Genomic DNA, 26,989 nt, shown 5'->3' with positions numbered 1-26,989 from the left:
AGTATTTTGACGAGTACTCGCAAAAAAATGCTTCCGAAACCAAAATTGATACTGTGCAGTGAGATTTACGTCAATACAAAATAAAAGGGTGCAAACTGCACATCAAAGAATTGCATGCGATTTGAACAGGAATGTGGCGCGAATATTGCCCCAATAACATGTGCTTTCCCCCCACCCCTGTAGTGTGCGTGTGTATGTGGGTATAGAAAGGAAAAGCGTTGTCTAATGGGCAGTTTATTAAAAATGTTGGAACTCACATTAAAGGGGTTGTAAAGGTAAAAGTTTTTTCCCCTTAATGCATTCTATGCATTAAAATGAAAAAACATCTGACAATACTGCCCCCCCCCCCCCATATACTTACCTGACCCCTCGAAAGTCCCGCACTCATCCCCGACATCCTCTTTGCCCATCAGCCTGGCTGCTGATTGGTTACAGTGGATGGATTGAAAGGCTCGCGCTGTTGTCAATCACATTCAATGAAGCAGCGCGCCGGGGGGCGGGGCCGAGTGATACAGCGAGCACTATAGCCGCCGGTTGTATCACGGGAGAGCGCCCGCAAGCACTCCACATCATGCGAGGGAGCTCGTGTGAAGTTGTGGAGTCCTTGCGGGAGGGAGCCGAGACAGCCGCCGAGGGACCCCAGAAGACCAGGTTCGGGGCCACTCTGTGCAAAACGAGCTGCACAGTGGAGGTAAGTATAACATGTTTATTATTTAAAAAAATAAAAATCCTTTACAACCCCTTTAAGTACATATCTGCATAGGTATCCAAGTCTCGCCAATGATAGAAAATCATGGCCGCTGGAGGAGCTCACATGGCACAAAAAACTGTCAGGGGTTATAACTCACCTTTACACTATCCAAAATGAAAAAAAAAATGCCTTTAGTACTACTTTAAGGGCTTTTCTGTGTTAAAAAGGTTGGGAAAGGTTGTCCTAGAAATATTTTGGCTTATCAATATAAATTTTAGTGGACTTCAGTCTAGCTTTTTTATGTTTTTATATAAATACTGGAGTCCTCCTAGGTCCTCTTCCTTTAAGCCCATTGTCACTGAAAAAGCAATTAACCAGACATTGATGTGCCTTGTCAATGGAGTTCAGATTGTATATCTTTGGCAGTTTTCCTTGGTTCTTTATCTACCAAGTAGCACTATCTTTGTGTTCAATTTTGGCAGATTTTCCTCTTGTGACCACATTCACAGAGGTTGGCTACACCACCATGGACCTTAAAAGAACTTAATATTTGCAACTGTAGTAAAAAGAACATCATGCTGCTTGGAGGTGGTTTTATAACCTTTATCTTTGATATGCAGATTCAAAATTTTCGAAGTAATCTCCCAAGACAACTCTATTTTTTGCTTTCTCGGGTTTATGCTCAGGGTGGTGCACATGATGATACCAAGCAGAGTGACTAGATTTTCCAATTTAAAGGAATGACCGACTGAATACAAGATTGAAGATGTGTGATACCAATTACTTAAAATAGTTTAAAATATTATTTACTTAATATTTAAGTTTAGAGATATCGGTAAATCTGTAAAAAGCCATTTAAGAATACCTTTGTAGAAAAAGCAATAATTTCTTTATTTTCCTACTTTTTTTGCTCTACTGACATACCTAAAAAGCATGGCAACATGTCAAACGTATTGACCAGTTTTGGAAGTGTGAATAATGCTTTACTTCCATATTGCTGAAGAATATGTGATCTAGGGATTACATATGTTAAACCTGTAATATGCACCATACTTACCTTTCTATAAAAACTGTTTTTAAACATGCAAAATGGTGACATTTTAATACATTTTGTAAATTTAGATGGTTACAGTTAAACTTGCTCCGAGGTGCTGTACCTAAAATTCCTATATAATAGAGTGAAGTTGTCCAAGGCATGCAGGTATACATGGGACAATTGATTTTTATTCCATCACTTTTCTAGAGGAAGGAAGCGTAAGGGTACCAACAATTGTGCCCATGACTGTATACATTTTAACCAATTTCAATCTTAGCCAAAAATTAATATGTACGAAGAATGAACATTTAATGCAGCAGCAACATGTGTTGAGGCTTGTTTCCATACTTTATGCTGATATATTTAAAATACATTTTTAAGGGTTCAGTCAATAGGCAAATGGGGCTTGCTTTTATGTGCATTCACCCTCATCAGTTTGAGACATATGAGTGATCATTTAGATTTCCTTCACAAGTGCATTTGACCTGCAATTGACCTCATGACGTACTTCAAATGGCTTTTGTATTCCTATTGACTTTTATGAGTAGATAATCAGTTCTAATACAAAGAAAAGCCCATGAACATAGGCCCATAAAGAGACTGCTGCTTCAGGTCACTTGATTCTGTGTTGTGACAAATCCCCTTCACATTCCAGTGTATCTGAGAAATGTGTTACAATATGCTCTAATACCTAATACATATGATGAGAAAATTGGAGGAAAAATAGTGCTTACGGAGTGATCACCCAATAATCTGATCGTTAGTACACAGCTTTCAAGTGCCAATCATGAGAATTCATGCAAAATTATCCTAAGGGGCAAGCACTAAAATATTTATTGTACATTAACTGAAAGAACTATTTTTGCTTAGCCAATACATGACCAAGACCGCATATATTTGGAAACAAAAGAATACATTAAGCTACAATACATTATCGCAGGAAGTTTTATTCTGTCTTACAAGAATTTTCCTAACGCTAGAACCCATTTGTTTTCGATATAAGACTACTATGCAAAAAAAAAAAAAAAAAAACGATTATTTGTCCGATATTCTAATTGTGTGTACCAGGTTTAACAGTGTAGAGCTGATACCATGTTAATTGCACCTCTACTCTGATGTTGGCATCATAAAACTATGTCAATTATCTTGTCAAGATTATTGGATGCATACAAGAGCAGACGCTAAAGTGGCATTCTTTCAATATTGACCATATTTTTAAAAGGCTACTTGGCCAAGCAGACATTAGGCCAGCAACTAGGGACAGATTTGATTTTTTCATGAATGTATGTATTTCTGCCCTATTATTAAACAAGTCTGTTGACATAGCTTTAAATTGTATATTTGAACTAGATATATAGATATATATATATTTAATACATCCCTGCAAATACATGCGCCTTCTTCAGTGTTCTCTCTCTTTAAAAAGGCTGCAAGTACATAAATATTTTGATCCTGCCAGAGATAGTGAGAAATAGTTCTTAATTTTCTGAAATGAGCCACCTCTGCTGCATTGAAATCCCAAGCAGTGTTGTCAGCTCTGCTAGAGTTATCCCATGTTGGATTACATTATGTCATCTCCCCTTATTTCCAGAGCTCCTCTTAGTTTGCAGATTACATATTTATTTCTGCAATTCTCATTACCAGTTGAGAAGTGCTGAGAATGCAAACAAGGAGGGGTGTGGTTTGGTCTTCCATCTAGCTTCCACATTGGTCAGCTACATTGTGTATCTGAGTTTTTGTGAACTTTTCTGGAATTTATGGCTGCTGATCTGCTGCACTGTGAAACTACTATACAAGAGGTGAAATTGTAAGTGCATGCAATTATTATGATTTGTTTACTATTTAATACATATATTTGTTGGTCATGATTTCAAACCAAAAAACCCCAGATAATACATATCTTATAGTGATATTAAAGATATTAAAGTCTTGTTTTTTTTTTTTATTAAAAACTAACAAACACGTTATATTTACCTGCTCTGAGCAGTGGTTTTGCACAGAGCAGCCCAGATCCTCCCCTTTTTGGGGTCGCCACCTCTCCTGGCTTCACCCTCCTGCTGAGTGCCTCCACAGCAAGCAGCTTGCTCCGGGGTCACTCGAGCTGCTGCTCTGTGTCCATTCAGACACAGAGTCATGGTTTTGGCCCTGCACCCTCTCTCCCCTCATTGGCTCACTCATTTTGATTAATAGCAGTGGGAGCCAATAGTGCCCACTGCTATTTCAGCCAATGGGGAGGGAGGGTCCCAGACAGCCAAATCTCTAGCGCAGCATCGCTGGATCAAGAGGGGGTTTGCACACAGGTTTTTTTTATCTTAATGTATATAATTAAGATAAAAAAACCTTCTGACTTTACAACCACTTTAAAGATGCAAAAGGGTCTAACTCCTGTCTCTAGATTGGGCGCATTAATTTTCTTCCTCTAATAAAAAACTGTAAAAATAACATGTAGAAATCATATTTCATCTTTTCATATAAGATTACATCTGAAACCAAAACACCCTAAATAATGACCCTCAATAAAATAAACCTAAAGAGAAAAAGGAATAAAACCTTAAAAGAAATTCTAAAAAGGTCAATTGAGGATGGATATTCTTCAGCCACCTGTTGGTCTTGACTGGAAATTACCCTGTTGTTTTCGAAGAATCATTATGAAAGGTCACACATTTGTGAAAAAAACACATTATTCTCTGGAGATTACTGCTATTTAAATACTTCTGGGAAGATCTGACTGAGAGTAATTGCCAGATTTTGGTTCTGATCAGCTGATGTTTATAAAAGAATATTTTTGGTACAATGGAAATATTTTAGTTCAGAAAATCTAATGAAATATTTATTTGTACTCATCAAGAATTCTAAACAGTGTTCTGTCAGAAAGCATTTATTCTATATTAAATGATGAGTAACATTTCTAAAGAATACCGTATTGGGAACACTAAAAAAATCCCTTTAGGATGCATGTTAAGATGTGAATCCATGTGGTGCGAGTTAAATACACATTCAGGTATACATGTAGCGACCTTAAAAAAAGAAAATATTAAAAGAGAGAGAGAAGTACATTGCTCAACAAAATATTCCACATAAATTAATTCTAATAAATGACAGTAAATTCCCTATAAGCTGTCAGTATCTACATATTTTTAATCTACAAAAATGCTGGCCAGAATGTTTACTGATTCAATATTGTAGATGAGCCCCATCTTTCTGGGCTCCGCTACATGCACTTGATCAAAGAAGGGATGATAAACCTATCATGGGAGGGAAGATAAAGCTGAGAATTAAATGATAAAAGCCAAAATCAGATGGCAAAAAAATTATTTGATTTCTTAAGTTTCTTAAGTTTGCCCACTTACAAAGAAATGAAGGGTATATAATTGTTATATTTTTAAATGATAGAGACAGAATATCAACCAAAAATCCAGAGAAAACATGATACAAATGTTATAAATGGAGTTCCAGTTCAGCAAGTTAAATAAGTATATGATCCCCTACCAACCAACAATAATTCTTGCTCCTGCAGACTGGCTACAATATGTGCTCAAGTGGTTCACAGATTAGTCCCGTCAATATAAGAAGGTGCTCCTAACGACAACTCGTTATGTGTATTAAAAAAAAAAAAAAAAAAAAGACACCTTTCCACAGAATCTCTCTTTCTTCCATTCAAACCTCAGCATCATGGGCAAGACCAAAGAGCTGTCAAAAGACATCAGGGACAAGATTTTAGACCTGCACAAGGTTGGCATGAGCTACAAGACCATCAGCAAGAAGCTTTGTGAGAAGGAGACAACTGTTGGAGCGATTCTTCGCAAATGGAAAAAATACAAAATAACCATCAATCGCCCTCAGTCTGGAGCTTCATGCAAGATTTTGCCTCATAGGGTAAGGGTGATCATAAGAATAGAACTTCACCAGAAAAGCTTGTGAATGATCTCAAGGCACTTGGGACCACAGTCACTAAACAAACCATAGGGAACACAATATGCCATCATGGATTGAAATCCTGCAGCGCCCACAAGGTCCCCCTCCTAAAGAAGGCACATGTCAGGCCCGCCTGAAGTTTGCCAATGAATAGCTAAATGATCAGGGAAGGATTAGGAGAATGTGCTGTGGTCAGATGAGATCAAAATTGAGCTCTTTGGCATTAACTCAACTCTCCATGTTTGGAGGGAGAAAAATGCTGACTATGACCCTAAGAACACCATCCCCACAGTCAAGCACAGAGGTGGAAGCATGATGCTTTGGGGCTGTTTCTCTGCTAAAGCTACAGGCCGACTTTGCTGCATTGAGGTGCCAATGGATGGGGCCATGTATTGTAAAATCTTGGATGAGAACCTTCTTCCCTCAGCCAGAACACTGAAGATGGGTCTTCCAGCATGACAATGACCCAAAACATACTGCCAAGGCAACAAAGGAGTGGCTCAAGAGTAAGCACATTAAGGTGAATGAGTGACCTAGCCAGTCTCCAGACCTTAAATCCTATAGAAAATGTATAGAGGGAGCTGAAACTTCGAGTTCCCAAGCGACTGCCAAGAAACATTATGGATTTAGAGAAGATGTGTAAAGAAGAGTGGGTGAGGATCCCTCCTCAGATATGTGCAAACCTGGTAAGTTAACCAACTATAAGAAACATCTTACTTCCGTGCTTGGCAACAAGGGTTTCCCAACAGAGTATTAAGTCGAGTTTTGCTTGGGGATCAAATACCTATTTTACTCACTGAACTGCAACTCAATTTAACAAAAATGTATCAAGTTTTTTTCAGAATTTTTGGTTGATATTCTGTCTCTATCATTTAAAATACACCTATGATAATTATAAACCCTTCTTTCTTTCTAAGTTGGAAAACTTACAAAATCTGCATCGGATCAAATAATTATTTTCCCAACTGTATTGACGTTAGGAATTATGTAAATTTACATGAAAGGTAAAGTGAGTGGATTTGGCACAGCAACAATGTTACCTGAATAGCATTATTAGGTCAGATTCAATTTTAAATATTGCCTGTGACTACTCTTTAAATCAGCCCTCTTGTATTCGTGTAACAGTAAACTCTTCTGTTTTTATTAACCAAGTAATTATGGCTGAGCGGCCCACAGGAACTCGCACCAGCCCACAGACACTATCATAGAGACAAATGCTTTTGGCAAATATTATTGTCATACAGCCAACCTAGGCCTGCTCCAACCCACCACTTCCTTTTTTCAGCATTAATACATAAGCCCCTTTAGGAACCATAAAAATTGTTCCATCTTATACTTTCATCTCTGACCACTATGTTTTCTTTATCCAACAACTGAGCACCTATGCTACATACACTGGTCTGTTATAAGCACATAACAAGATTGTCAAGACTTTGCTACTCTAAACCAAAAAGAACGGCAGTTTACATATGAGCTGTTTTACAACAAAATGAGCAAAATAGGAGTAATGTTAAATCAAAACAGAACCTGAGCAGTAGAAATAATAAGAACGGATGGATTTTAATTATAGAAACATTAAATCTCTAACACAGGGTGTATTTGTGAAAAGCCCAAAGGTGCCTCAACGTGTTTGCACAGCTGACCCACTAAAAGCTCCCGATATGTATTTTTTTTTTTTCAGCTAAAGAAGAGAGCATACCTGTTACAGTTTTTGTTTTGACAGGGCTGCTGGCATACTCAGACGGCTGATTTGATGCCTGCTTTGCCAAAGGCGTACTGCCAACTGACACCTCATCCTCCTTCTTCCTCGACAGTGGCATGGCAAGAGAAGCGGATCCCAATGGCTGGGGAGGCAAAGTAGAGAAAATAAACACCAGTGCTGCTCTTTTCGGCAGGTGAACATAGCTAATGGAACAGTTAAGTGTTTCACAGGTTCACTTCTAGACCAGGAAAATAACTAAGTATGCTAACTGCATGAATGTTTAAATGGATAGCTCCTAATGAAAAGAGATTCACGAGTACTTGTGGATAGAAGGGCACCAAAGTGTGGAATATTTTGCTTACACCTGTTCTTTAATTAAATCATATGATTAGGTGAAGATTCTAAGATAATTAAGATTGTTGCCACCCTTTGGGTGTTTTTTCGCTTATTAACCACTCTATCACGGCCTTAACCACTTTCAGACCGGACCATTTTGCTGGTAAATGACCAGAGGTCTTTTTACACTTTGGCACTGCGCTGCTTTAACTGGTAATTGCGCGGTCATGCAATATTGTACCCAAACAAAATTTGCGTCCTTTTCTTCCCACAAATAGAGCTTTCTTTTGATGGTATTTGATTGCCTCTGCGATTTTTATTTTTTGCGATATAAACGTAAAAAGACCGCAAATTTTGAAAAAAAATGATATTTTCTACTTTTTGTTATTAGAAAAATCCAATAAACTCAATTTTAGTCATACATTTAGGCCAAAATGTATTCAGCCACATGTCTTTGGTAAAAAAAAAGTCAATAATTGTATATTTATTGGTTTGCGCAAAAGTTGTCACATCTACAAACTAAGGTACGTTTTCTGGAATTTACGCAGCTTTTAGTTTACGACTGCCTATCTCATTTCTTGAGGTGCTAAAATGGCAGGGCAGTACAAAACCCCCCCAAATGACCCCATTTTGGAAAGTAGACCCCCTAAGGAAATTGATAAGAGGCATGTTGAGCCCATTGAATATTTTATTTTTTTGCCTCAAGCGATTGAATAATGACAAAAAAAAATTTTTTTTTTTTTTTTTACACAAAGTTGTCACTAAATGATATATTGCTCACACATGCTATGGGCGTATGTGAAATGACACCCCAAAATAAATTCTGCTGCTTCTCCTGAGTACGGGGATACCACATATGTGGGACTTTTTGGGAGCCTAGCCGCGTACGGGGCCCCGAAAACCAAGCACCGCCTTCAGGCTTTCTAAGGGCGTAAATTTTTGAGTTCACTTCTCACTACCTATTACAGTTTTGAAGGCCATAAAATGCCAAGATGGCACAAAACCCCCACAAATGACCCCATTTTAGAAAGTAGACACCCCAAGCTATTTGCTGAGAGGCATGTTGAGTTCATGGAATATTTTATATTTTGCCACAAGTTGCGGGAAAATTACAAACTTTTTTTTTTTTTTTTTTTTTTCACAAAGTTGTCACTAAATGATATATTGCTCACACATGCCATGGGCATATGTGAAATGACACCCCAAAATAAATTCTGCTGCTTCTCCTGAGTACGGGGATACCACATATGTGGGACTTTTTGGGAGCCTAGCCGCGTACGGGGCCCCGAAAACCAAGCACCGCCTTCAGGCTTTCTAAGGGCGTAAATATTTGACTTCACTCCTCACTACCTATTACAGTTTTGAAGGCCATAAAATGCCAAGATGGCACAAAACCCCCACAAATGACCCCATTTTAGAAAGTAGACACCCCAAGCTATTTGCTGAGAGGCATGTTGAGTCCATGGAATATTTTATATTTTGCCACAAGTTGCGGGAAAATTACAAACTTTTTTTTTTTTTTTTTTTTTTTCACAAAGTTGTCACTAAATGATATATTGCTCACGCATGCCATGGGCATATGTGAAATGACACCCCAAAATAAATTCTGCTGCTTCTCCTGAGTACGGGGATACCACATATGTGGGACTTTTTGGGAGCCTAGCCGCGTACGGGGCCCCGAAAACCAAGCACCGCCTTCAGGCTTTCTAAGGGCGTTACAGTTTTGAAGGCCATAAAATGCCAAGATGGCACAAACCCCCCCCAAATGACCCCATTTTGGAAAGTAGACACCCCTAAATTTAGGGGTACACTAGTGAGACTAGGTAATAAATGGCGGGTGCCCTGAAACTATAAAAAAATAACTAACCAACCAGCGTCACCTGTAACAGTTATATGGTGATCACTGGTGAAAGGGTTAACTAGGGGGCAATCAGGGGGCTTTATGCGGTAGTATATGGGGGTCCCTGGCGCTATAAAAAGCTGCGGCGAACCTAAATACCTACTTGCCTAACTAGCGTCACCTGTGACACTAATACAGCGATCAGAAAAACGATCGCTTATTAGGCTGGGTTCACACTGGAGCGATGCGGGAACGCCACGAATGCGCGGCGGGTTCCCGCATCGCATGCCTCCCGGCGGCAGTTCACACTGCCCTATGCGAACTGCTGGGAGTGTCAGTGAAATGTTACTGACACCCCCAGATCAGTTCGCATATCGCAGTGCGATCTGCAAACTCGGATCGCATGGTGTGAACACCCATGCGATCCGATTCTGCTGCGGGCCAAAAAAAGGGTCCCGTGCGAATTTGCGGCGGGTGCGGCGGGTGTGGCGGGTGCGGCGAATGGCTGAACTCGAATCGCACAGAGATCGGATGTGATTTGCACTGCAGTGCGAATCACATCCGTTCTCAAACCGCTGCAATCTGAACCCAGCCTTAGTGACACTGGCGACGGGGGGTGATCACGGGGTTAAACCTTTATTGGGGGGGTTAGGGGGGTACCTTAGAACTAAAGGGGGCTAACCCTAACTGCCCTAACAGTTATTAGTCACAAATGACACCCGCCGGGTGATCAGGGGGTTAAACCTTTATTAGGTAATAAATGGCGGGTGCCCTGAAACTATAAAAAAATAACTAACCAACCAGCGTCACCTGTAACAGTTATATGGTGATCACTGGTGAAAGGGTTAACTAGGGGGCAATCAGGGGGCTTTATGCGGTAGTATATGGGGGTCCCTGGCGCTATAAAAAGCTGCGGCGAACCTAAATACCTACCTGCCTAACTAGCGTCACCTGGGACACTAATACGGCGATCAGAAAAATGATCGCTTATTAGGCTGGGTTCACACTGGAGCGATGCGGAAACGCCGCGAATCCGCGGCGGGTTCCCGCATCGCATGCCTCCCGGCGGCAGTTCACACTGCCCTATGCGAACTGCTGGGAGTGTCAGTGAAATGTTACTGACACCCCCAGATCAGTTCGCATATCGCAGTGCGATCTGCAAACTCGGATCGCATGGTGTGAACACCCATGCGATCCGATTCTGCTGCGGGCCAAAAAAAGGGTCCCGTGCGAATTTGCGGCGGGTGCGGCGGGTGTGGCGGGTGCGGCGGGTGCGGCGAATGGCTGAACTCGAATCGCACAGAGATCGGATGTGATTTGCACTGCAGTGCGGTGCGAATCACATTCGTTCTCATAAACCGCTGCAATGTGAACCCAGCCTTAGTGACACTGGCGACGGGGGGTGATCACGGGGTTAAACCTTTATTGGGGGGGTTAGGGGGGTACATTAGAACTAAAGGGGGCTAACTCTAACTGCCCTAACAGTTATTACAGTCACAAATGACACCAATGCAAAAAAAAAAAAAAAAAAAAAAATGACATTGGTGTCACTGTGACTGGGGGGCAGGGGTAATTGGGGGGGTGATCGGGGGGTAAAGGGGGGGTGTGAGTGTGCCTGGCATGTTCTACTGTGTGTGGGATGTGTTGGTGCAACTCACTGATCCGCTCTCCTCCGTGTCGGAACGAAAAATACCGACACGGAGGAGAGAATACATCACTTCCTCTCCTGTGTTTACATTACAGGAGAGGAAGTGATGTCACCGGGGATTTCTATTCGTCGGGAGCGATCGCGAGGGGGTGGCCATGAATGAATGGCCGTCCCCTCGTCCGGGATCGCTCCCGAACGAAAACCGACCGCCGCAGGCACCGGGCGGGGGCCCGATTGGGCCCCCGACCCGCGGGAGGCAAATCACGTACATGTACGTGCTTATGCCTGCCCGTGCCATTCTGCCGACGTACATCGGCGTTAGGCGGTCGGCAAGTGGTTAAAGATCTTTAACGCCTCGGCTCCTTTGGCATAACCAAGTAAATTAAGCAAGCATGCAAATTTTCCATTTTTCATTTCCACTTTTCTTACTTATAGTGGACCTTTAGTCACTTCAGACAGGACCCTTTTGCAGGTATAGCTATGTAAAGCATTAGAAAATAAGTGCCTACACTGTTTAAAATACAGTAATACACTGCCTCATCCTATCCTGCACATGCTCAGCTGCTCTCCATTTTAAGCACTGCCGAATATATAAAATAGAATTGTTTAATATTACAAAGTATAAAATATAAGACACAGCATTGCTATGTCAGACAAAATAAAAAAAATTGCATGGAAAATGTGTAACACATTGTTTATCATGAGATCATAACCACTCATTTTAAATCACTCTTGTACTAATTGACAGTGTGATACCCAACGCATTTTGAAGTCATGCGTTATTCCTCTTCATCAGGAGAAAGTGGTACAGGTGTCTATGATATCACGTAGCAGGCAGGTGTTTTGATATGTCACATCAAGAGTTTTAAAAGCAAGGAGATATGGCTGTGCTAGCCCTGCGATGCCCAGGATTGGAGACGAGAGCGGCCACTCCGAATGACTGCCAAAAGGTGGGGTGGGGGGGGGGCGAGGGAGGGAACACCCGACCCAGAAGAAGAACTCACACCAGGTATAAAGTTGGCAGAAATCTCAATTAAAAGGTGTGCAACGTGAAAAATTAAGTAATTCCAAGTTGGAGGCGACCAAAAAAACGACTTACTATTAGTATGTCTTATTTAGAAATAATGTAGCATGTTGCAGGTGAAACAGTACGCACTTGAAAGGAACCAGGATGGTCACCTTTATATATGTCAATGATAGGATACACCATATAGACTGTCTTTGACAAGGATGTCCCAGGTCTGGGAAGGTTTTACTCCAGAGAGCCAGCAGGCTCCTTCTGGGTCGGGTGTTCCCTCCCTTGCCCCCCCCCCCCCCTTTTGGCCATCATCCGGGATGGCTCCTTCTGGATGTTGCAGCACAGCCATATCTCCTTGCTTTTAAAATTCTTGATGTGACATATCAAGACATCTGCTTCTACATATCATAGACACCCATGCCACTTTCTCCTGATGAAGAGGAATAACACATGACCTCAAAACTTGTTGGGTATCATTCTGTCTATTAGTACAAGAGTGATTTAAAATTAGGTGTTATGATCTCATGATGAACAATATGTTACACATTTTACATGCAATTTTGTATTTTGTCTGACAGTCAATGTTGTGTCTTATATTTTATACTTTGTAATATTAAACAATTATATTTTATATATTTTGCATACTCTTTTTTTGGAGTCTTTGCCCTTTAAAGTCCCACCAGTGGGTCTTCTTTTTGTTTTCGGTTACATTTTTTATTAGGAAAAAAAAACCTCAGTAGTTTGAAAAAAATTGACAGCTAAACTTTAACTTAACCACAGCAAATGTAACTTTGCTTTCCCTCTTCGTTGGTCTCAGGCCTACAAGAGCAGTAAGACATAACTAATCCAGCTAATTTCAGACAGCAGGAACAGTCAGACAGTCCATATACAAAAGGTTCTGTTTAGCATCTTGAATGCTTCCCAATGCACATACACAGGGAACCACAATGTGCATGCATTTTAATGCACCATGATGCACAGATATGAACAAATTTGTGTTGTGGTACCCTGCCTTCTAGGTAACGCTGTGGTGTAAGTTTTTGGGAGAAGAGTTTGGCAAAAAAATAAGATCAAAACATGAATCCTGCACACCTGGTCTTTGTCTGGTACACATACGATCTACATTATCTGTGCAAACTAGAGTTGTGGTACCACAAACAAAAAAAAATCCTCGTTTTACTATTCTCCTACTGCCATTGTTAACACATAAGGACTCATATACACAGATGTTTTAAAAAATGAGCTGTAAAGCTAGTACCGACACCAGGAAAAAAAGGGGCGTTAAAAACGTGATTTTTATCCCAGTTTTGCATTGGTGTTAATGGGCGTTTAGCTGCGCTAGCTTTTAGCTGCGTTTCTCTGCCTCTATTCAAAATCAATGGTTCCCTATGAGAGCTCATTGATTTGAAGTCACACCAGAAGGCAGATAAAGATGATCCTACTTGTGGTGTGACTTGTGCGCTGAGAATCTTGAATTTGGAGGCCATGCCTCTTGTGATGTCACCGCTCGGGGCATGATGGGGTGATGATGTCACAAGGGTAGTGGCCTCCAAATTATGTAATCAGGTGGCCCCGCCCCATGCCAATATAAGTCATTGCACATGGGCGGACCCAGCATTACACCGGGAAATCGCATTGAGTCAACATCGGAAAAACAGAGGGAAAAGACCCAGCAAAAGAGCGAGAAGACAGCGCAGAGAGGGAGAAGACAGCGCAGAGAGGGAGAAGACAGCGCAGAGAGGGAGAAGACAGCGCAGAGAGGGAGAAGAAATCAGAAGAGACAAAAGAGCTGATTTCTTAAAAAACCCGTGTAGTGTTTTTATTTCTTAACTTTTTTTGGAGTGAATTGGTAGGGGTACAATCTACCCCATACACATTCACGTAGGGTGGGTGGCCAGGATCTGGGGGCCCCTTGTTAAAGGGGGCTTCAAGATTCAGATAAACCGCCACCCGCAGACCGACAACCACCGGGGCAAGGGTTGTCGTGAAGTGGCCCTTCTCATCAACATGGGGACAAGATGCTTTGGGGTGGGAGGGCACAGCCCCCTGCCCCGAAGCACCCACCCCCCATGTTAAGGGCATGAGGCCTGGTGTGGTCCAGAAGGGGGCACTCATTGCCCTTTTCCTGACCTTCCAGGCTGCGTGCTCAGATAAGGATCTGGTGTGGATCTTGAGGGGACCCCAATGACATTTTTTGGCATGGGGGAATTCCCGTTAAGATCCATACCAGACCAAAGGGTCTGGTATCGTCTTGGGGGGGGAACCTCACACACATTTTCATTCAGGATACGGGCTATAGTAACAGAAGTAATAAGAATTATTATTAGACAATTCTACAAAGCAGACTGGGCAACATTGCATTGTTAATAGTCAAATAATGACATGCAAGATCCACTTTAAAGCATGCCTGTCATATGCAAGAGTAAACGCACAAGGCCATTCTTTAGGTACCAAATTTCAGTTTCAGAATTCAAGCCCACCTCCCAATTTTTGACTACAAGCCCCCTCAAAGATCATATGCAAATGTTGACTTTCTGAGAATCAATATTTGCATACTGCTGCTAACCCTGTGGCACTTTTTGATCTTGACGATCGGGAATTCAGGCATTGAGCACTACCATGTTACTTTTTATGAGTATATGTCAGGTGTGCTTTAATGTTGATAAATCTATATGTGTGACTACAGAAGGACCCGTCAATCAGAGGTGTATGAGCCTGGATCTATCATCTTCTCAGAGTACCTACACCCTTTACAGGGGTGTCTCTTGCCAGACCCCCTGGTCCTCTTGGCCCTGGGCCTTCAGTGGGTTTGAAGAAAAAATCAGGACTGCAGGCTTACCGATCTGTGTTCTATTAAGTATATACTTGGTTAACAAGAGGCAGGAATAAATGTTCAATTCAGACAACTGATTTATTCTCTCTCCATCACCTCATCACAGAAAAAAGTGTGAACATGAAATAAAAACATGAACGCAAGGATGATCGGTAGCATGTGAACACAAGTGTATTCTGATAGATATACAGCAGACAATTCTCATAACATGTGCAACAAAAGGGAAAAATGGGCTTCAATGACTTTTGTTCTTCTGCCAAAACTAGTATCATGGAATCATTTCTAGATACGTAATATGCATTGGTTCTTTACACTTTAAAACTAAAAGGATATGTTTCAATACCAGAGTTCTTCTGAATGTTGATACTAAGTCAGACTAAGTTTAGCGTTTAAAGTCCAGGCAAACCACTAAATACACAGGTACAATATACAGAAAATGGGAGCTGTTTTTCAAGTTTTGGATTTGTGTTTTTGTCAATGCATTTCTACAATTAGTACAGCTGTGCCATGCAGCAAAGGACAAGAGACATGATTTCTGTTAAAATTAGGTAAAAATTATTATTTTTTGTCTCTTTCCATCCCCCTGTACCCAAATGAATAGTGCAAAGGAAAAGCAGCACACCCCTATTTGCCACTGTGCATTCGCTTCTATGAGCACAACCCTTGTTAGCACTGTCGCATTGCTGATGGGATACTTGTGCTGCTTCATACAAACCCAGTGTGAAACCTGCTGTACAGGGAACGACAAGTCAAATTCAGGTGGTTTCATTAAAAAAAATAAACTACATTTAAAAACCTAATAACAAATATGGATTTGCATCCGTTTTGCATTTTAGGCCTGCCTGGAGTTCAGCTTTAATATAACTTTGCTCAAAGGATTGAGCTAATATCCCATTGAAGTTGAACACTGGGATTTCAACAACTTTGTAAAATGTACTGTATTATTATGGGTTAGGTACAACTAGGTGCATGCCACCTCATGGTCCTACCTCCTTTATTCAGTTTACATTTCTACTGAGCACCAGAAGCACAGCTATCACTATACATCTGGCACTCTGATGCTGGACCTTATGGTATCAGCTTCTGAAGCAGCACAGTCGCATGCAGTTGCTGTGCCCACCCTTCCCCCTCCTCCTGCTCAATCACAGAGTACACTGCATTATGTGAACTGATTCGAAAAATACAAAAGCTTTTGTAAATGAACAGCAGTGAGGAGGGACGGGCACAACTGCTGTGTGTGAGAAGGCAGTGTATTTGTCAGAGTGCTGGGAGTATAACAATAGCTGTATTCCCAGCACTCAGTAAAACTGTCAATTGAAAATATTAGAGATAGCTCCATGAGGTCGCATGCACCACATCAGTGTTAACTCAAAGTAAGCCAGCAGATTTTACAAACATATATATATATATATATATATATATATATATATATATATATATGTATGTATGTTATATATATATATATATATATATATATATATATATATCTGAGATGATGGAATGAGGAATGACTATCTTATTACAGAATATATTACCTGTTGAGCCTGTCTGTCCCCTTTTCTCTGAGGCTGGTAGAGAAGCCATGTGTACAGCACTGGGTCCACATTCACTGACAATCCTTGTATGTTTGCCAGCAACACAGCACCTAGAAAGTAAACCAAGAAAACAAATTAAATCACCAACTCAATAATATATTTTAATCTAGAGGAGAACAATTGTGATTACAAATAAATAATAGCTGTGAAACATAACTTTTTAATTAAATTATATGTTTCATATCCCAAACAAGTTATGCAACTTATTTGTTAGCTGAAGGCGAACACAGCATAAGTTTACCATCATCTCTCAATAAACTAATTTAAAGTTGCTGTACCATCGCCTCTATATTTTTAAAGTGTGCAACTAAAATGTAAATATATGGATCAATAAACAAGTACTATTAAAACAACAATACTAGCCAATGCCACATATAAAAAAAATATGCGTATTATAAAAAGAAAGAGGTAAATCAGATGAACCACAATAGAGCTATAATTTTCCAGGTGACATGCCTCTTATAAACACAAAACAAAGTGAACCCTTCCAAAATGTGAAGATATTATTTGAGCCTGTAAAGCTCAAAAACATATATTCAGAGGCATACTTGGAAGCGGCAGACTTGCCCTCGCTCAATGAAGAAGAGGCGGACCTACTGTCACAGCCAATAACCGCAGATGAACTCACAAACGCGCTGGCTAGAGCTCCGAGGGGGAAGGCACCTGGCCCCGACGGCTTCACAAACTCTTATTACAAAAATTTCCACAGTCAGTTGGCAACCCACTTTGTCTCTGCCTTTAACGCAATATTGGATGTTCATGCTGTCCCGCCAGAACTGCTGCAAGCCAACATCTCCGTAATTCCAAAACCAGAGAAGGATCCGCTTCTCTGTGCAAGCTATAGGCCTATTTCCGTGTTAAATTGCGACCTGAAACTGTTTACTAAAATACTGGCCGAACGGATAGGCTCTGTCCTCCAGCGTATAATCCCTTTAGACCAAGTCGGCTTCATCCGTAACAGAGAGGCACGGGACAACACGATCAGGACGATTAATGTCGTGGCTAGGGCCAAACACCTTAATATACCTTTCCTCCTCTTGTCGACCGACGCCGAAAAGGCGTTTGATAGTGAATTGGACTTTCCTATTAGCCACTCTGCGACGCCTCGGAATGCCAGCCTCCATTCTGTCCTGGGTATCGGCTATTTACTCTTGTCCTTCCGCAACAATCAGAGTGAATGGGGTAGCCTCCAACCCTTTTAAGATCAGCAATGGGACGAGGCAGGGATGCCCTCTTTCCCCAATTCTGTTCATAATTGCCTTAGAGCCTTTGTTACAACACATAAGGCTCAATCCGGATATTAAAAGACTTGAAACGAGCGCATACCACCACAAAATTGCGGCCTATGCAGGTGATCTGTTGTTTTACATCTCAAATCCCCACACCTCGATACCGATTTTGTTAGCAGAATTACGCCAATACGGGTTGCTCTCGGACTTTAAAATTAACCTCCAGAAATCAGAAGCGCTGAACGTTTCCCTATCCCCTAGCTCCCGGGCTGCCCTAAGTGACAACTTTCCCTTCAGGTGGTCGTCCCGGGCAATCAAATATTTAGGCACCAGAATTCCCGCAGAATTGCACCTCATCTACCAACTAAATTTCCAACCTCTCCTGAACACCTTCGCCTTAGACCTAGAGAGGTGGAAGGGCTTGGCAATCTCCTGGTTCGGTAGAAGCAACGTATTAAAGATGAACATCATGCCAAGATTGCTATACCTCTTACAGGCACTACCGGTAAGGATTCCACGGACCTTCTTCCATAAACTGCGCATTAAGTATATATGGCAGGGCAAGCCAGCGCGGCTTAAAAGCTCCTTATTACACCAATCAAAACTCAGAGGGGGGATGGGTCTTCCTGACCCGGACCTATACTGCACGGCGGTCCACATGAACAGGGTGGTAGACTGGTGTCGGCATAAAACACCAGATTAGTCTAGAACAAGAATCAGTAACGTCTCCTCTTGAAGGCCTGCCGTGGAGTGGAGCTGGGTCCCCCAAACTCTCCCCTTTCCACCCGCTAATTGGACCCACTCTACGGGAGCTTCACAGATACTTTAGAATTGCAAATACGCCAAGTTTTCCCTCTCCACTGACACCTATAATTGGACATCCAGACTTTGGGCCTGGTCTCTCTGACCGGACATTCAGGCCGCGTACACACGGGCGGACTGTTCGCCCAACTTTGTCCGCTGAACAGTGTTTCAGCGGACAGTCCGCTCGTGTGTGGGGGGGGCGGTATCCGGGGGCCCCCTTATTAAAGGGGGCTCCCGGATTCCGATAAGCCCCCCGCCCGCAGCCCCGACAACCAACGGCCAGGGTTGTCGGGAAGAGGCCCTTGTCCTCATCAACATGGGGACAAGGTGCTTTGGGGTGGGGGGTGCCGCGCGGCCCCCCCTTTCCCAAGGCACCCCCCATGTTGAGGGCACGCGGCCTGGTACGGCTCAGGAGGGGGTGCGCGCTCGCTCGCCCCCCTTTCCTGGCCGGCCGGGTAGCGTGCTCGGACAAGGGTCTGTTGTGGACTTTGGGGGGACCCCCACGCCGATTTTTTTCGGCGTTGGGGTTCCCCTTTAAGTCCATTCCAGGCGGCGGGGCCCGCGACGTCTCCGTCGCGGGCCCCGCCTACCTTGACACGCGCTCGAAATGAGCGGACTTTCCTCCGCGTGTGTGGGCGAGTCCGTTCATTTCAAAAGTTGCGCGGACTTAGTACGACGAACTTAGTCTGCCGTATTTGTCCGCTCAAAAAGTGCCGTGTGTGGGCAAGTTCGTTCATTCAAAAGTTTGAGCGGACTGTCTGACGAACTTAGTTTGGGCAGACAGTCCGCCCGTGTGTACGCCGCCTCAGGCTTCACCCAGAGCAGAGCATAGTTAGAGCCTCCTCGTTTTGTGGTCCATCAGACTGGGGCGACCTTTCAAATATATATCCTAGCTTTGGCTTATCCGGCCTGGGGGGTTGGAGGCTCTTACAACTTTCGCACTTTCTCAGATCCCTGCCGGTAAATGGGAGCTTCCGCAGACCGCTTACACCCTTTGAGGAACTGTGTCTGGGAGAGGATCCGGTACGGAAATCCTTGTCCTACTCATACAATATCTTGCAGACCAACTCCTCCTTAGACGATCCCCCGTATCTGAGGAAGTGGGAGAGGGACCTCAAGGTCCAGTTTACAACAGATCAAAAAAATAGAATCCTCTTTTTTGCACACAAGTCCTCCCTTTGTAGCAAATACCAAGAGATCTCCTACAAGGTACTTACGCGCTGGTATAGGGCCCCCTCGGTGTTAGCCTCTATATTCCCGGGACACAGTCCTCTATGTTGGAGATGTGGCACTCAGACTGGCACGATACTCCACATCTTCTGGGAATGTAAAGTGCTGACACCCTTCTGGCGGCAGGTGCTGGGAATCATCCAAAAACTCACTGAAGTGGATCTCAAGGACAACCCAGCGGCAATACTACTGAACCTGACCCCAATGTCCAGTAAGTGCTACCGCAAATCCCTGCTGAAGCACCTCTTGAATGCAGCCAGGGCGTGTATTCCAAGTATGTGAAAGCAACGGTGCCCTCCGACAGTAACACAGTGGTTTGCTAGGATCATTGACATACAGCGGATGGAACGCCTTACGGCTGCTTTGGGGGAGAGAGAGGAGGAACACGGTGCGTGGTGGATGCACTGGGAACTGTTTAGATACTCAGACAATTACAAGTCCAACACTTAGAAAGGCAGTCTTTTGGAGGATTGGGCCTTGGGTCGGCGGCCCCCCCCATTGGTGCTTCATCCTCACCCCCTCCCCGCTTACTCCCCCACCCTTACTCCCCTTTCTCTCTGCTACTTCTTTTCCCTCACAAGACACCACGGGTGTCACCCATCTTTCTTTCCCTTAAAAGTGAAAATACTCTAGAATGCATTACCCCAGATTAGCGCCACTCCCATCTCTTGGGGATTGAGCGCCAAAGTAAGATGAAGAAGACTAGTCCCAGTTGCTTAATTCAAGCCGTCTAGTGATCTGATCGACTGCGCAAGACTAGCCTTCCCCCTGGGGGGTTTCCATTCTCGATAATAGCGCATATGCAGCGCAGGTTACTAGGCGGAGTGTTCCGGATACCTTGATATTCCCTCTCAGACAAAAGATGGCCTTGCTTGCTCTGGTTGCAATCCTAGATAATTATAGTTAAAATCTTTTAGTCACAGCTACTAGGGTGACAAGCATGTTTAGATGGATGGTCATAAATGTATACTTAAGAGTTGCTTAGGTTTGAGGGACTATCTATTGAAAGTTACAGATGATTGTCTTGTCGTCTACTGTTTATATCTGTATATTCAGCATTCTTTAAAAAAAAAAAAAAAAAAAAACATATATTCAGTTTCTTGAAAGAACAAGACAATGCTTTAGATTTTTATTTATTTTTTGGATGGGAAGTGATGGAGACTACAGATACATTTGAAGGGGATACTTAAAACTTATCAGTGTTTATTGCTGTTACTGAAGAGATTTTCTCTCACTTTATTTCATTCATTTTAATTATATTTATAAAGCGCTTTTTAACCACTTAAGGACTGCCTCGCGCCGATATACGTTGGCAGAATGGCCCGGCTTGGCACAATCACGTACCTGTATATGGCTCTTTAAGTGCCCAGCCGTGAGTCGGGAGCACGCCACCGGCGGCGCGCTCCCGACCCAGTCCTGAGCTCCGTGACCGTGGCCGCAGGACCAGCGGACCCAATCGCCGCTGGTGTCCCGCAACAGGTCACAGATCTGAAGAACGAGGAGAGGTCTGTGTAAACAAACCTCTCCCCGTGCTTCCTAGTGTGGCTGTCACCGATTGTCTGTTCCCTTATATGGAAAGACGATCAGTGACATCACATGCTAGGCCACGCCCCCCCTACAATAAAAAAACACATAACGTCATACATAACACCAACACTGCCCCTAGTGGTTAACTCCTTCACTGCCAGTGTAATTTACACAGGAATCAGTGAATTTAAATAGCAATGATTGCTGTATAAATGACAATGGTCCTATAAATGTGTCAAAAATGTCCGATATGTCCGCCATAATGTCGCAGTCACAACAAAAATCGCTGATTGCCGCCATTAATAGTAAAAAAATAAAAAATAATAAAAATGCTATAAAACTATCCCCTATTTTGTAAACGCTATAACTTTTGCGCAAACCAATCAATAATTGCTAATAGCGATTTTTTTACCAAAAATGTGTAGAAGAATACGCATCTGCCTAAACTGAGGGAAAAAAATGTTTATATATATTTGGGGATATTTATTATAGCAAAAAGTAAAAAATATTGAATTTTTTTCAAAATTGTCGCTCTACTTTTGTTTATAGCGCAAAAAATAAAAACCGCAGAGGTGATCAAATACTACCAAAAGAAAGCTCTATTTGTGGGAAAATAAGGATTCCAATTTTGTTTGGGAGCCACATCGCACGACCGTGCAATTGTCATTTAAAACAAGGCAGTGCCGAATTGCAAAAAGGGGCCTGGTCCTTTGGCTGCAAATTAGTCCGGGGCTTAAGTGGTTAATAACTAACTGGGCTTTCAACATGCTTTATCTGCTGTTGGGGTAGACAGTGAGGCAGCCATCCTGGGCATGCATATGAGGGCCAGTTTTAGACAGGAGCCAATTATCTTACTACTAGAGTGTGGGAGGAAATCCACACAATCACAGGGACCCCAGTGACCATGTGCTATCCTAGTGACACCATGAAAATAAATTAGTAAAATTGGGGGGGGGGGGGGGGGTGAAAAGTACAGCAAGGCAGAAATAAATGCAAAGCATGCAGTGGTTCTCAATCGGGTTGTCTGTCACTTTTAGAGAGATTTTACATCACCTACAAAACACTGGACAGAAAGTGAGATAAGTTCTCTCCAGCAAGAATGTAGACAGCCATAAATACCTGGCAGAGGTTCTAACTCTACTCAGTTCACTTCCACTTATAGAAAATTTGTTCCCGATTCAGTATGGCTCTCCATTCAACAGCATTCCTAATAAGCACAGACTTTAGAACCTATGACACAGGAATGTATATAGAGATCAGGCTTTTAATTTTCTCACGCAGATTTATTCGCAGAAAATAACCAGGAGCTACGGGTCTGAGATTTCCATACATGATGTTCAACAGGTGACCATATAAGCCCACGAATACTATGAGAGGCCTCTACAGAAGAAAATAGGAGACGTAAAGCTTCTCCTTGTCATTGCCAACGCAAATATTTTCATTCAACAAATCTTGATTAAATTCTGGACGTTAGCCGGCTACAGCTTCCTACAAAATATTAATCTTTAGTAAACTCATGCAAGCTGAGGGAATGCGCTGGGGTATATATACTATAATGATTCCCATATTGAAAGCCTAACAATCTTCTCTTCTCAGACCCTTGCTACATGCCAAATTTCCAGCTAACACGTTATATAAGGCATATGCAAGTGAGGGAAAAATAGATCTGAATTGATTTAAACTGAGCCTGGGCCATTTATTTAAAGTAAAAGAAAAATTTCCATGCTAAACAAATATATCATTGGTAGATCAAAGTGACTGTCATAAATTAAAAAAAGAAAAAAACACTGCAAATATATTGTGTGGTCACCTAAAAGATGCAGGTAATTGAAGCAGCTTCCCAAGTCCTCATGTCATAGCCAGATGCTGGACTGTTATGCCAGGCAAAGACTTAGCACTTTCCAACAGTGTTGAAGTTTGCTTGCCCCTACCTGCCTCCTGTACATTCCTATTGAAGGCAGAGTATCACAGTAACTAGTCGAAAGGAATTTGGAAACAAAGCAGCACTACCAGGAATTGTAAACATTTTACAGTAGGTTTGATTTTGAGTCCATATTCAACCTGAAAAGGTCCCACTAGCTCATCTTTAATAATACCAGCTCATACCAGTACTCCACCTCCACATTGCTGACGCATGAGTCGAATTGGAGCTCTTTGCCCGTTACAGATCCATCCACAAGCCCATCCATCTGGTCCGTCAAGTGTCACATTCATCATATCAGTCCATAAAACCTTTGAAGAATCTGCCCTCAGACATTTCTTGGCCCAGTCTTGAGATTCCAACTTATGTGTCTTATTCAATCAGTGTCCATCAGTGCAGGCTTATCAGCGCACATCAGCGAATTAGAAAAATTACTTTTTTTACAAAACAGAAAAAAAAAAAAATCTAAATTTGTGGTCTTTTTTCATATTTTTAGCAAACGATAAAAATCCCCAGCGATGATTAAATACCATCAAAAGAAAAATTATATAAATGTCTTATGGGTACAGTGTCGCCAATTGTCATTCAAAGTGTGACAGCACTGAAAGCCAAAAAATGGCCTGGTTAGGAAAGGGGTGAAAGTGCCCAGTACTGAAGTGGTTAACCAATTATATCAGGCAGGTGCTAATGATCGCCAACTTCATACTAGGACACCTTTAGATTCTGTCCTGACCAGTTCTTGCCAGTTTAAACTTAAAACAAAAAAATTTCCACACTTAACGACATGTCCACCCATTTGGGCTTTCCTTCATCAAAGCATCAAAGATCTTAAAAAGAGGAAGTGGCAGGATTATACTCCTAACTTAACCCCTAAATAACAATTAGCCTTAAATCATTTACAGAGGCGAAAAGATATTATCATTAAACCATCTGATAAGGGTGGTAACATCGTAGTTATCTCACACCCTCAATATCAAAACATGTGCTATGAGATATTACAAAATCATGCATGGTATTTACCCATTCCACCCACTTATGTAATGACATTTGTAGATGAATTTAAGGAACTTTGTACTAAAGCCTATTGGCATGACTTAATTGATAGAGACCCCCTTGATTTTCTCAGCCCTAAAAATCCGCGTAGCCCTACATTCTACACGCTACCTAAAACACATAAGAGTCTAGATAAACCAAGGGGCAGACCTATTGTGTCTGGCATGGGAGCACTAACAGACAATGCAAGCAAATTTGTAGATAGTTTTCTACTCCCGCACGTGTCTAGCTTACCTTCGCATATTCATGACACTTCTGATCTTTTGCGACACATTGAGGGAATCCTGGTTCCTCCTGACTCCCTTCTCGTGGCAATCGATGTCGAAACATTGTATTCGAGCATCCCCCAGGCCAGGATGTTCCTCATGGAACAGGAGCATACATCCTGGCCACTGAACGCATTTATTCTTGATATATTGAGTTTCATCCTTACACGTAATGTTTTTTTATTTGAAAATCAGCATTATTTACAAATCCAGGGCGTGGCCATGGGCACGTCATGTGCACCATCCTATGCCAACCTTTATCTCGGCGCTTGAGAACGTTTCATCTTCTCCAGCGACCATTTTCAAATATTCCTTGAGTCCATCTTGTGCTGGTTTAGGTTCATTGACGACCTACTCCTTGTATGGACAGGCTCCAGCTCCCAATTAGATCAATTTGTTCATATGATTAACATCAATGATTGGAATTGACAATTTACCATGTCAGCGGATGCTAAACAAATTTCCTTTCTTGACCTACTGATCTACAAAAACCTTGATGGATCTTTGGGGACCAATCTATATCGGAAGTCCGCGGCAGGCAACACATTGTTACATGCTTCTAGTGCGCATCCTCAGCCTCTTATACGAAGCATCCCGTATGCACAGTATCTGCGCTTGCGCCGTAACTGTGCATGTGACGAAGATTTCTTCGCCCAGGCAGCAGCGTTACGGGAACGTCTCTTCTCGTTAGGGGCTATTCCAAGACTAATTTATGTAAAGCCTTTAACAAGGCCTTTGCCCGGACCAGGACTTCCTTGTTGTATCCTTGCCCTAAGGTACCTGTAACTGAGTCGGTCAAATTTATTACACAATTCTCAGCACATCATGACCAATTGAGACACATACTGGCCAAAAACTGGCATTTATTGACAGACCATCATATTTTGAGCAGATATGTACGAGACACCCCGGACCTGGTTTTTCGTAAAGTCAGATCTCTTAAAGACTGTTTGACCGCCAGTCATTATACTACTGATTCCAATCTTGGTTCTGGACGAAGATGAACTTTCCCCTGTGGGGATTGTCCCTTGTGCCCATAGATTTATTCTGGGTCTACTGTCAAACTTCCAGATGGGAAGCTGTTTACTCCCCGTTTTTTCACTGATTGTAGCACCACAGGTGTTGTCTATCTGATGCTTTGCACCTGTGGTGCTTTTTATGTTGGGAAGACTATACAGGAGCTCAGGCAGAGGGTAGGAGACCATATATAATTCTACAAACGGCAAGTTAACCTCGGTTGGGCGACACATCGGGTTACACCACAGATCTGACCCATTGGCAATCAAGTTTGAGGTGTTGGATGTGGTACCCTGAGATGCCAGGGGTGGTAATCGAGATCAAACCATCTTACAAAAAGAGGCACTCTGGATTGAGCAATTAAATGCTCTGGTGCCCCCTGGCCTCAATGAAACCAACTCATTCAAATCCTTCTTATAGACATTTTTATATTGCTCTCTGGCCGAATGGGACCCCACCTTCCCCCTACCCCTCCCCTTTTCCTCTTTCCTTCCCAAACTGAACATCATTGAATATGGATTATCTATGTCAGGTTTAATTACCTTATTCGATTTAATGACATCAATGTTTACTGACTGTCTGTGAGTATATTGCCATCCAGCTTGACATGAATAATTTTGCTACTATACATTGTTTAGGTATAGATATTTTGTATTGCGTGAAGAAACGCTTTTATTCAGTATATACATGTATATGTTTTCGTATCTCAGTGCAATATTATTGTTAATCACTGTTTTTTTCATTTTTTGTAGAGTGCTCTGTCCACCCCTTGCTGTCGGCCCTGTTTCAGCTCGTCTTCGCTGTCTCATATCCGGCGACTGGTGGGTCTCTTGGAGATGGTGATAACACTGCGCCATTATTATGGCGCCTGACCTCTCACCCTCTCTTGCACCCGCCATGTCCACTGTTGTGGGCTGTTAGGGTGAGTGCGCAGGCGCGCACTCAGTCCCTCCTTTACGATCTCGCACTGCAGGTCACTGTGCGGACGCGTAGGTGACGTCAACACGCGCTCTCCGTCACAGGAACCAGGTGTGCGATGCGCGAGGGCTGCTCAGAGCCCCGCCTGTAGAGCCCCTGACCAGGTGATGCTGTTTGCCGGCGACAGCATCCCAATGGGGTTGGGTGGTATATATGGCGGCAGTTTCCACCTTGGCACCAGGCCGTTCTGACCCAGAGTCATACCGACACACCTCCATCACCATGTAAGTTGCCTGATGTCAACAACGTCTCAAGTCCTTTAGACCCTCATTTGCAACACTAGATGAACAATGGCATCTATGTTATCCTAATCATTTGTATTTATACAGGTTGTTACATCGGCATCTCTG

The 26,989-nt window shown here is 42.6% G+C and overlaps 1 protein-coding gene across 3 annotated transcripts in view; it reads right to left on the bottom strand.

Annotated features, from left to right (window-relative positions):
• VPS13B (vacuolar protein sorting 13 homolog B) overlaps positions 1 to 26,989 on the bottom strand; it is a 1,337,220-nt gene that overhangs the window by 733,418 nt on the left and 576,813 nt on the right. For all 3 annotated transcript variants that reach the window (XM_077493096.1, XM_077493095.1, XM_077493097.1), the window contains 2 exons: positions 16,555 to 16,664; positions 7,342 to 7,486 (listed from right to left, as the gene is read on the bottom strand). In XM_077493096.1, the coding sequence (XP_077349222.1) occupies positions 7,342 to 7,486; positions 16,555 to 16,664 (255 nt within the window). The remainder of the gene's footprint in view (positions 1 to 7,341; positions 7,487 to 16,554; positions 16,665 to 26,989) is intronic.

The sequence above is a fragment of the Lithobates pipiens genome, unplaced genomic scaffold (genome assembly GCF_037356315.1).
Source record: "Lithobates pipiens isolate NorthernLeopardFrog02 unplaced genomic scaffold, aLitPip1_a1.2 Scaffold_19, whole genome shotgun sequence".
NCBI classification, from domain to species: domain Eukaryota; kingdom Metazoa; phylum Chordata; class Amphibia; order Anura; family Ranidae; genus Lithobates; species Lithobates pipiens.
This window is presented reverse-complemented; position numbering and strand designations above follow the sequence as displayed.